Below are 12,439 nucleotides of genomic sequence, written 5' to 3' on the forward strand. Positions count from 1 at the left end.
GATACTTATATAGATGCAGTTCATTCTTTAGGAACCTACACTACTCTAGATGTACTGAGGACGGGGGGATTGGTGCTAGTTCACCAGACAGTGCTGTAGAAGGCTATGATCTTACTCTATAATGGCCTGGGTTGTGGTGGAAAAAGGCATTGCTTTGCTTTTATTTTTTTGTGACCTCCTGCAGTGTAGTTCTCAGTCACTTATCAGTATCAGTTTCTAATCAGTTACTTGAGCTACGTAGCTGCTCCGAGGCATTTTAGTTCTGGGCCAGTCAAAGTTCGTCTTTAACTGTCTGGCTGTCCCACAGAGACTGAGCTATCAACTTATTGTCCTACAGTGTTCAGTTCACAGGTGAAAAACAAAATGCACATAAAATCTATTTTTATTTCATACAAATGGTTTTCTTTTTTAAATTCACAGTAAATGCAATGCACAAGAGTGCAGTATTATTTGTCAACATGTTTCACTGGAGCATCCACAACATTCATTTGATCTTAACTTAAGGAATCTGATCAGGCTCCTTGGAAAGGATTCACCAAATGTACTGGCTTAGTTTTGGAAAGTGCTGTAACATGAGTGCTCCTCATTCTGCTGGCACAAACATTCCTGTGACAGCCTGAGACTCCTGCCTTGGCGTCGCCCTGCTCCTGCTGGAGAGGAGCATGGAAGGTACAGACTTTCCATGGCTGATGAGCGTTGACACAACCTTCCCCCCAGGCATGCCAGTGATGCTACTCTTCACTTCCAGACAGTCACAATTGCCTGACTTTTGCTGGAAAATCATGAGCTAAACAATCCTTTCCTCTAGTGAAAGGGAAAGTGTTAGAGGCAAAGCTACGAGAGAGTCATGGTAAATATTTAATAGCTTTCCTTTTCCTGTGCAGCACCAAAAGATGCCTGATCTGGCAGTATTTATTTCAGGCCTACTATAAATAAAGCATGTGGTGACAGCAAACTTCAAGCAAGGAGAATTCAGTGCTTATTGTAAACTGCTTGCTTTTGTCTGAAGCTGTGAATAGTAACCAACTCTGTGCATGTTTTAGGTCTGCTGATGGACACATTTGAAATCAGAACCAGATTCAGACTACATTTGTGTTCAGAAGAGTTAGAAGAGGGGAGCTGTCCCAGTTTAAGAGTAAATTAAAACCATATAAAAATATTGATAAAACATGGTCTGAAATAGTGATACTCAGGCTATTCTGTAGCACATTTCCTAAAAACATTGTGGGAGATTATCAGTGAAAATAAACAGAAAATGAAAATATGGATTTGAATTTTTTTTTTCCCCCTTCTTTGAATGATTCCTTTACATTCATCAGGCTAATGATGGTTTAGTTCAGGGACTGCTTACATGTTAGGGGTAGAATCTGAGCCCATATGAATGTGACTTTTTTTTTTTGAAAAGGACTTTAATGCTAGTGATAATTTGCTAGTGTTCACGTTCAGCATTGTGAATGTATCTCCTGAAATCTGTTCTTGGAGAGAGTGAGTTTTTCCTGGTTGCTCCTGCCTTTCTGACTGCAGTCTTAAAACTATAGAAGTGGAATGCACAGTATGAAATGACTACTCCTTGGATGAGGCTGCTGCAACTCTGTTATACTCAGGAGTGCTACCTGGGACAACCTAGCTAGCATAGCAGCAGTGAAGAGTTTAGGGAACAAGGACCACATGTGATACTAGTTAGATTATTTTACTGAGATGTGTGACTCTAGAACTTCTGAGAGCCATCTGTCTCCAAGAACCAAGGCTTCTTCTGCAAACTGATGATGCTGTGTGCTCAAACATTAAAAAAGACATATCCTCCCAGTGGATTAAGGAAGTTACCGTGTGTTACTGTGAGCTGAGAGGTGATCCTGCCTTGCTCCTTGTGAAACAGAAGTGAGTCCCATTGCATGCCTGGTTGTCTCTGCACGCAGGTATGAGAGGACAGTAGGATTTGTTAATAGATGTCAGATTAACATTTGGACAGACCTGTGAGTTGCTGTCTTTGAGTAGCAACATTAAATACTCTTAAAATTAATGATTAGCTTTTTCCATGGAAAATGAAATAAAATAGCAATGACAGTCACTGCAATCAAGTATAAATATATTCCTTACATGAGCAGTTTAATTCAGTGAACTGCTATTTACACTCACTGCATAAAGTGTCCTTGTTGGTTTTAGAAAAGAGCCCGGAAAGTGTGGATGTATGCCAAGGCTTTAAAGTGCAATGAACTTTTCATTACAATAAGATTCTGCTTAGGGATTAGAACTGTTCTCAGAGGGCACATCACTTTTTTTTTTTTTCCCACCCCAAATATCAGCTTAGAGGGGAGGTTAAAAATCACTATTTTATTTGTCGGAGAAATATTCTCTGGATGAGCTAAAGACAATCTCCATGTGAATCCTTTCACATATTATATTGCATTCACCATGGAAAGGTCAAGATGGATATCATGAGCGCATCTCACCAGAGTCAATGGGTTGACACAACTTACTAAATACATATGACAGTTGTAATCTTTCAGACAAAGAGTTACTGGTTGCATTCTGCAATGAGGAAATCAATACGTTACCCAAAATGTTACAGTAGATAGGAATGTAATAGGGCTGTGACCTTTTCTTATTGAGTAATATTGATTAGCTTAAGCAAGGTCACGTCAAAATATAAATTACACTCTTGAAGCTAATTGGAATGGACGATATAGTATTTTTAAGAAGTGGAATGAGGAATTGTTCAATCGAGTAAAACACTAAGGCTTTGCTAGATCAATCTTGTAATGTGTTATTTGTGCAGGCGAAGCTTGTAGTTTCCTTGGATCCTTTTTACCGTGCTGTTTCTTGCCCATCAGCCACTATTAATGCTGTCAGAGCTCGTTCTTTTTTCACTAAATTCTAATCATTTGTGGCCCCATTGTTTCTTATGGGGAGAGCAGCAATAGGCCCAGGTCTGTTCTGCCTGGCTTTCTGGCATCTTTAGGAGTTGCCCACCTCTTGGTGTCTGTGCTCTACCAGGCTGGTGTCTGGTGCTGCATGGCAATATGGGGCACTGGGTCCAGGCTGGCCCTGTTGTGCTTCTGCATTGCTGTAATGACAATATCAAACAATACTTGAGTACCTCAAAAAAAACCAAATTCTTTTGACTGACTTTCTTGACTTAACAAGTCTTAAGACCTAGAGTTATATTTCCCGTCCAAGTGTCTCAGACACAGGCATTAATAGAAAGTTCATTAAAGTGTTTTAGCTTGGAAACAGAAAAAGCAAAGGCCTGAATGGGGCGGGCTGTAGTTATGATCTAATTATCCGTGTTCATTAATTTTCCTTTCCCATGCATGTCAGTTAGAAATGCTCTAAAAGCCATACAGGACACTACAAGGTCCACATCCCAAGTAAGAGGAATATCAGGTAAGTAAATATGCTTCATTAACAGCTTCAGGAAACTAAAACCATAATTTGTGGTCAGGATGCTCAATGTATCCTGAGTTAGAGTTTTGCTTTTAGAAAATGTGGAGTGACAAAGGGAAAAAAAAAAAGGACCAATTCTGCATAGCATTAGAAATCTGTTTGGAAATGGACAACACTTGAACTCCTCTTCGTGAACACAAGGCAGTTACAAAGCTTTTTATTATTCTTCTGTGAATCATCGTATCTTTGAAGCTTGGCTGCAATTCCTGATTCTGGAACTGGCTCTTTAGGGTGCTGCTTTACAGCACCCCCCAGTGCTGTGCTGAAATCTGTCCCTGAATGACTTTGGCCCTCAAGGAAGCCGTTCAGAAGCCAAGAGATGCAGGACTGCAGTGGAGCCTGATGATACTTGAATGGGAGTAATCTAAGTCTTGGGTACACTATCTGCATGGCAATGGAAAATTAAACCGGGGAAATCACTAGGGTTCAGGTGTTTTACAGCCAAATAACTTACATAAATTTTTTTGATACTTGATTCTTTCAAATTGTTATTGATTATGTTTATGGGGAAGAGCTGAGTCACCTCTCAAGACCAGGGTATGGTAGGCCACATATAAGCACTGAATCTTTATTCAGTTCCTCTTCTGCTTTTTGTTAATAACAGCTGATTCTTTGCTCTAGACTATTCTTTCCATAAGCCGTTTTTTTCTGCTCTTCATAAACTAATACATTATTTTATTATTTGTTTGTTTACCTTAGATTTTTTAACATCTTTCAGTAATTATAAATAAGCAATATTGTAATAAAATTATTAATAATAAATCACTATGCTGAGCTTGGAGATTTCAAGTGAGACATGGTATCTGAAGGTTATATACTGTTAAGCTTTGGTCCCTCTGATAATTTTGATGGTATTTCAGCCTCTCACTTTTGATTCTCTAACACCATTCTCTATAGCTAGGCAATCCAAGTTCTGCATAGAGCCAGTTTATTATTTCAAAAATCTCAGCTTTATGCATACTTCTCTTGAGTCCTTACCTCCACAAAATTCTCCAATGCTTCTTCCCTTTTTCTTTCCCTTTCTATCTCATGGGGTTTGGCTGCCCCTAACTCATCCCCCTTAAGGGAAAAAGGTTATTACATACTTTCAAACAATTTCAATTTTTTGGATAGCAGCTTCTCTTTTGGTTGCTGCCATTTGTGCGTAAAAAGTTTTTGTCCATGTATTGCTGTGAGTATGAACATTAGCTCTGGAAAGTATAATTGCCTGTCTTGCAATCTGAGTGCAGCACAGTGCAGGGAAATAATTAACAAATCAGTCATCCAGCCCAATGCTAATATTTGCATTCGCCATTGATATATAGAGAGTAAAACTGCTGATGGGAATACTTTTGCAGGCACAGTTGATATCCTGAGAAAGGGAAAGTAGGTCTCATCCTAGCGTTTGAAGTACTGTGAAATGTTCAGGGTTTTGTCTTTGTGATTCTCACAGGAGTCACTAAGACTGTTTGCTGATGTCCCAGATGGGGCTTAGAGAGTTCAACTGTGGTGTCACGAGACTCAAGATTTTCTGTGCAAGCCTTAGAAAAAAGAAGCAGCTTCTATTTGGCTACTTAATTCACTATTTAGCTGAAGATTTAACTGACACCTTACTGGTCTTAGCACTTACGAAATGAACACCTTAAATTGATAACCGTGAATAATTTGTAGTCTGTCCCTTTTATGTCTCTTCTCCCAACCCCACCAAATTGTCAGGAATATTATTATATTAAAACAGATATCAGAAGCACAATTCTACATGCTCTGTTGTTTTGCATCCTCATATATGCTCACCCACATCACTCCAGAATTATTCCACTTCAATTAGGTGCGAAGTAAAATATGTCAAATGTTTTCTAAGCATTTCTAACTCTAATCTGATCTGTTTTATTACCCTTCTATGCACTTGATCCTTTTTCATTTCCTAGTGGTTGAAAAATTAAGATGCTCCAAAAGATATATATAAGTGCTCACATAAAATTTCAAACTGAAAGCTTGAAAGAAAATAAATGTTGTTTTTAGCTGTCCTGAGAATTAGAAAAGAGAAGAGAGACACAGGTGAAAGTATGAAATTTTAAAAATCCACATGAAGATGAAAAAGAGCATTTATCTGTTAGATCCCATCACCTCTCTGCAAGCACAATGTTCTGGTCACCTGAGGACCCTTTGCAGCCCTTCCTTACACAGGCAGCTCCTCTTAACACAGTTGACTTGTAATGAACCTGTGTTCTGAGTGCAAAGATACCAGGACTGAAGTAAAGTGCTCCTCAATTAAATGTATATTTAGGTAGGTGAGAACAAGTAGAAATTTTGACAGCCATATCAGCAGTACTATATCAAAATTGAACAGCTCTGCAGAACTGCATCCATTTTGGTTTTGAACTTCATTAAGAAAGAGAACCAGTAATGAGGGAGAAGGGAGGTGTATCTGTGGAAAGGAGCAGAATGTTAAAAATATCAGAATGATGCATTTAGTCATCATAAAACTAGTTTGAGTTTTCATTTTGAAATGAGGCTTTTGTTTCCATTTTTAACTTTGTAAATACAGAACAAAATGTCTAAAAGTCAAAATCAAATTAATTGCTTCAGAAAAGACAGTCTTGATGGAACATTTCAATATCGAATATAAAATTATCAGAGTCATTTGTGAAATGTGGACTTTGATCCTCCCCTATCCCTACTAAGCAAGTACAGTCCCTGAGTGTTTGGAATAAAATAATTTTGCAATCAATGGATTAAAAGGTAAACCTGGGGACACATGTTTGCAACAGTACCATGATCACTTGAACAGCAAACTTGTGTTGTGGCAGGATTTGATTCATCTACTAAAAAAGGGAGGAAAACAGATGTCCTGAACTTGCAGATTTTTTTTTTTCTTTTTCCTGAGGAGTAATGGCTCTTATGTAAATAATCACTTTATTGTCTAAGTGCATTCACTTTCATTCTACAAATTGACTTCGCCTCTTCTGCCCTTTTCTCTGGTGCAAGCCTCTGCTAAATCCAGCAAGCTTCATCATTCTGTTTTTAAGTATCAAAGCTATAAACATCCAGGGCAGAGTTATGTAGGCAACTCATTGTTTTAAAGTAATGTGTTGACAGCTCAGAGTCAGTGTGAAATAAAAATCTTGGCTGGATGCTGCTGTGAATGACCAATATAGCTTATCAGTAAGGTGAAAGGAATACAGCTTTTTAACGTCATCTTCTGTGGTCAGGTAGTGAGGGGAGAAACACAGATATACAATAAACAACGGAAGTGATGGAGTTGTCTGATAAATAAATTCCTTTGTGCAATACAAGTATTTTCCAGCTATATGTCAAACACGCAGTGTGTGCTGTTTGCTGTACCTTTGTGTGTGACAAACAGTGTTTACAGGGCTGAGCAACTTGGGCACTAACATTCCTGATGGGTGGACAGAGCAGAGGGGACACTACATCTGCTCTGCCCAGCTCTGGTCTGGAGTATGTCCAGGTACTCCCATGTAACTTCACAGGAACAACTGTACCCAGGCAGGACACCAAGAGTGTAGCCTCACCTAGGTGTTCCTGCTCCAGCAACCGGATTGGACTAGATGATCTTTTGAGGTCCCTTCCAATCCCTGACATTCTGTGATTCTGTGAGAAGGAGGATCAAAATCTCCCCCTAAATCTTTATATGTTCATAAATTTTCACAGTCAATTTTCAGTAACTCTGACTGTGTTCTGTCCTGCTGCTGATTTTTTTATTATTATTCTTCTTACTCCTTTTTTTGCTGTCTTTCATGATGCATGTGCATGTCTGATGAATATGACTTGTTGTTTCTCTTTTTGAGTTAAAATGTTTGGAGGAAGGATACAGCACTCACTCCTGAGGCAAGAGCAGTTAGTAATTCACCTGGGGAAAGTTTGTTCTAGGCAATAAGTGATTAGCTCTTGTTCTTAGAACTCAAAAGTATGTATTTCTCAGATAATTATGTCTAATGGAGTATATTGTGATATATCCATTGTCTCCTCAAACAGTGTTCATTTTTTTAGTATCTCATTGTGAGGTAGGCATATATTAAATTGTTTTTGTTTTTAGCTTTTTAAGTAGCGTGCTTTCCATATTTTTTACATGGGGAATCTTCCAGTTACTGTAAAGATTATTCCTTTTACCTGGTTTATTGTTTGTTTACTCCTGCCTATGGAAATATTTTTCTTCATGGCAGCTAAAGCTAAATAGCTCAATATGAAGGGAGGAATTAATGCTGGGATTGTCACCATGGATGAGCCCAGCTTTTGTCTGGCTCAGCGTTCTGTCTCTGATAGCTGCCGCTGGTAGGTATTTCAGAGGGAAGGGCAACACAGCCCTCAGTAAAGAAATAATGAACCTAATGCAGAAGATCTTCTTCTGCCAGTCTTTTAAGTTGCGCCATGAAAAATGAGAATCTCTATGGCTGCTTATTTGTAACAGTCTAAAGCAGCTGTTGGGGTTTTTTTGTAAGTATAAATACCTAATCCTTTCTGATATCCTGCTATTCTCATAGTCTCAATGATGTCTTGTAACAATGATTTTCACCTGGGGTTAACCAAATACTCTAGGAATAAGGGTTTGTCCTTATCAACTTTATATATGGTGTCTTTTCAATTTCACCTAATGTCCAGGAATGAAGTTTTAGTTCCCTTTTCTTCTACCATTTGTTATTTTCTAAGCTTCTGTAATGTCTTCCCCTATTCATCAACAGTCTAAAGCAAACAATTCCAAACATTTCAGTCACTTCTGCTCTGTTTATGTGCTTTTAAGTAGTTTTATTTCATTTTTTACCTGTTTGATTTTTTTTTTGAAATTTGCTTTTCAAAGATGAGAATTCCAGGCATAATTCTGATCTGTGGGCTGGCAACAGGATATTTCTTGTGTAATATATAATGTAGATGTATATTACTTATGTATAATGTGTAATGTTGAATTATTTTTACTGTTTTTACATTTTTCATTTAATTCAGTCTGGTGATCCCATGTGTACTGGAAAGATTTTAGGGGAGCATTGAGTGCTATGCAGGTTCTTGCAACACCTCCACAAATACATCTTCACTTAGCTGAGCATCCTAGAGTGCTTCAGTTAGCATTTATCACTGTGCTTTATTTGTTATGTTAGAATGAAAGGGCAAACTGTGTGTTTTGAAAGCATTTTAGTAGGATTTATTTATTTATTTGAAATGATCATGTGCGTATATTTGTCAAATACAGGTGAAAGGTGGGCATTTGGAGTGGAGTGTGGTTAATTCAGTAGTTGTCTGCTCCTTTTGAAACTAAATTGTCTGAAATGAAACCCATGTTTCTTCCTGCAGAGAGGTTTAAATTATGGCAGCTACTATACGGTTTAAAGTATTAAATAATGATCTTTTGAGGAGTTGACAGAGAGACCTCAGTACTGAAGTTTAGTCTCTGCATTTTAAGACACTCCTGAGTCCCATTTTCCAGAGTGCTGCCCAAACCTGAATTTATGTAGTTGTGGCTGATTGGCACCTACAAAAATGCAGCTTGTCACAAGGTACTGAAAAGCAGATGATCTCCCAAATCACATGCTGCTTCGGTAACTGGTGGCTTTTCATCATTCAGAGAAACCATATCAAACTTATTCTCACATTTAAGACCTTTGTATATGAGAATGTAGAAAAAGTCTAGGCTATGCTCGTCCCCTGGTGAAGCAACATTTTTGCTTGAAATTAAAGCTGCAAAATAGGAGTCCAGATTGCTAATCTTTTTACCTTTTTTTTTTGTCTCGTAGATCTAAACGTCCAATGCCTGTTTCAACCACAGCGCCCAGAATTGACTCTCCCAGGGCTGTAATTCCCCACCAGAAGGTATGTGACACATTTTTCCTCAGCCAAAGTTAATGCCATTTTTATCTACCACAGCAAAGGTAAATACCTACTGCAGGAAATAGCTTTTGCCCACCTCGAATAAGTAAACATTGAATGAATGCACAGGCAGAAAAGCTGTCACAATGCAGTGTATTAGTGATCTGTATGTTGCTAATTTCTGATTAGCAGAACCAAAGCATTCAGCTATCCTCTGGTAATCTGGTCTAACCTGTTCTGAGCAGTTTGTTTTCATCTAGGCTGCAAGAGGCTACCAGAGCTTCTCAGAAGAGACATTTGGTGTTGTAGATTCTTGGGGAAAACCTTTAGAGTGTGCCTCAGTGTATCCAAATCCGAACTACAACTGAAAATACACTGATTTGGAAAGAGGACACTAGGGCATTTGAAAGCTTGCATCATCCTGCGTTCTTGTCACATTATGCAAAAGACATGAGAATGAAAAATAAAGAGGATAAGTCAATTTAATGAAAAACCACAAGCAGCAGAGGAAATGGATGGCTTGGTTTCTGTTGTCAAAGCTTGTCATCTTCCATAAAATAAATGTTCATATTAGAATAAACGGCATACATTGACTGTGCCTGGCAACTCATCATCTGTATCTTTGGAGGCACTGAGGAGCAAGGATACCTGAAAGATGGTATATATATCTTTAGGCTCAAGTGCTGGGTAGGACATTTGTATTGCCAATGCATTTAATGAGATAAATGGAGAGAGGAGGTAAAATCTCCATTGCTGCAACTTTACCCCTTCTGGGAGTGCCAGTTTCATCTCTAGCATGTAGTATAAGTAAGAAACACTCAAGATCAAAATACATGGGGAATTAGGTGATGTTCTACTGTTTTGGACAGTTCTGTCTTCTGCATGGTTTTTAAACACCATGCTTTCCCAATTCATACCTCAGTAGGTAACATCATCCCTGTAGGTGCTGCCAACATGTTCAGACTAACAGAGAAGAATGCACTTGGGGAGAATAATTTGATTTAATTTTACTTTGCCAAATTTGAAATTTGACATTTATTCGTTGAGACGGAAATAATGTCATTTTGTTGCAGATGTTGTAAACCTTTTGAGAAGGGAAGATTAAATTAAGAATTTATCTTGCCCAAAAGTTGTTTTGGCAATTTCATAAAAGTTATCTTGGAGAAAGTTATTAGAAGAGTCAGCAAATACTACTGTGAAATTCCTTGAACAAAACCATTGGATCCTTCTTTTTGTTATGCTGATGTTCAACTGCACCAGCAAAGTAATAGGAAGGGGGAGAGAGTACTTATTTTCTCTCAAGAACTACACAGAATGCTGTTAGTTTTTAAGGGAGCAGGTAGACGTGTCTCCTCAGAGTCATTCACCAACACAAGACTGACGATTATCTTTTGAGACCCTCAGTAGCACTTGTGCAGGTATGACAGCTTTGCCTACTTCCAACACAGGCACGCAAGAGCTTTTAAACATCACATTCTCATGACTCTATATTAGGTGCATTTCTTCCCTGCAAATGTCAATTTTAAAATTACTGCTGTAGGTGTTCAAAGCTATTTACTACACAAAACATTTTTCGTAACTAGCTACCCAAAACAGAAGTTAACTCCATGCACAGTAGTTTTTGGATTTTTTTTAAAGGTCCTAAGAGTGCCTTTGGCATGAAAGCTATAAAGTCACTTTGCATTTCGTGTTTTAACCCTTCAGAGAGAGACGAGGGTCAAAGAACTCAACCCTTTTTCAGGAGCATGTTGCCTGGCCCTTGAGTGTTCTCTGTGTCAGTGCTTAGGAAGGTTTGTAGGAGCTGTTGGAAGCAGCCTGTGCTGAATGGGCTACAGGCAATACTTGCAGCTGGAAAAGAGATTTACTAGGACCTTTCTGGGGGAAAAGGGTGGCATCTAAGTGAAGGGATGGTGGGAAACAGGGTATCTAGCAGTGTTCAGACAGGTCTCTTAGGTGTGGGATGTTTGGTCCAGGGGAAGAGGCAGCAGTAGAGTACTGGAGTGAGAGGTCCTTTGCAGGTCAGGAGGAATGACATTTGTGTCACTAGTGTACACTAGTAGACAACAGTAGTTTTAACTCAAAAAAAATTCTCTGAGGATGATTTGGAAGGGAAACAAGGCATTGAACTGTTGGAGAAGTCTCAAAATCCAAAGTAAATAGTCTTTACTGTTATAAACAGTGGCACGGGGATGTTGCAATAAGTTATGTTACAGTAAATATACTTTAAAAACAAGGTTTATTTGCTTGTCCCTTATTCCTAGTAACAGTATCGCTGTAGAAATGAAGAATTCTGTGACAGAAGATGTCACCTCCACATCACTGCTTGACAGTGTTCAAACTTTGATGGTTCACATGAAATGAATTCAATTGCATTTCAATAAACAGCAAAAAACTACATTACGAGACAGTAATGACAGTGCTGTTCTCAAACATCGAGAGAAGTTTTTCTCACCTTTCTCTGAGCCAAGGTTAAGGCATGGCAATGTCAGCTAAAAAATCTGCATGCGCAAGTTCAGTGTCTAGTATAAAACATAACTTCTTTTCTACATAATTGTTGATCTGCAGCTTACACTAATTTTCAAGCATGTGTTTCTTCTTTGACTGCTATAGTAATGGTTTTTGTGTTTTAGAAAAACAAGAATACACTTTTCTACAGAGACGTAAGGAAGGTATAAAATCCCCAGAATCTTCACCATGATAGAAATTTTTCTGCATTCCATAAGTAACATACATTTGCCCCTTACTTTCTTGAGCTGATGATACAGGTTCTGCAGCCATAAGTATGGCATCAACTGGGGTGTGGGACTTTATAGGAAATAAAAGTTTGTCTGATTTGCATTTTCACTATTTCCTTATCTGGCATTAATCTGAAACTTGAAACAATTTGATTTAGTTTAGTCAACTTTTGTTTTATTCAGTCAAGTCTTTTGCACAGGTGTAGCATAGCTGGAAAAAAAGGCATAACTGATACTGAAAACGTTCAAATAAGAAAAAGAGTAAGGATGAGTCCAAGGATTGAAACTAAGCCATCATCAATCTGTGAGTTCCTGCAGCTTTTCGGGGGCAGCACCACACCGGTGAAGACTCAGCTCAGTGCAGTTCAGAATGTTCAGGCTGAAGCTTTAAGGCTAAGCATAGCTTTAACATCTGTCACCTTCCATAAAGGTATTAAGACAACCTCTTCAATTTTAATAATGTG

The 12,439-nt window shown here is 38.4% G+C and overlaps 1 protein-coding gene across 15 annotated transcripts in view; it reads left to right on the forward strand.

Annotated features, from left to right (window-relative positions):
- The window catches only part of LDB3 (LIM domain binding 3), a 126,986-nt gene that overhangs the window by 44,314 nt on the left and 70,233 nt on the right, over window positions 1–12,439 (forward strand). For all 15 annotated transcript variants that reach the window (XM_071811726.1, XM_071811725.1, XM_071811728.1 and 12 more), the window contains one exon: window positions 9,168–9,243. In XM_071811726.1, coding sequence (XP_071667827.1) covers window positions 9,168–9,243 — 76 coding nt within the window. The remainder of the gene's footprint in view (window positions 1–9,167; window positions 9,244–12,439) is intronic.

The sequence above is a fragment of the Patagioenas fasciata genome, chromosome 8 (assembly GCF_037038585.1).
Source record: "Patagioenas fasciata isolate bPatFas1 chromosome 8, bPatFas1.hap1, whole genome shotgun sequence".
NCBI classification, from domain to species: Eukaryota; Metazoa; Chordata; class Aves; order Columbiformes; family Columbidae; genus Patagioenas; species Patagioenas fasciata.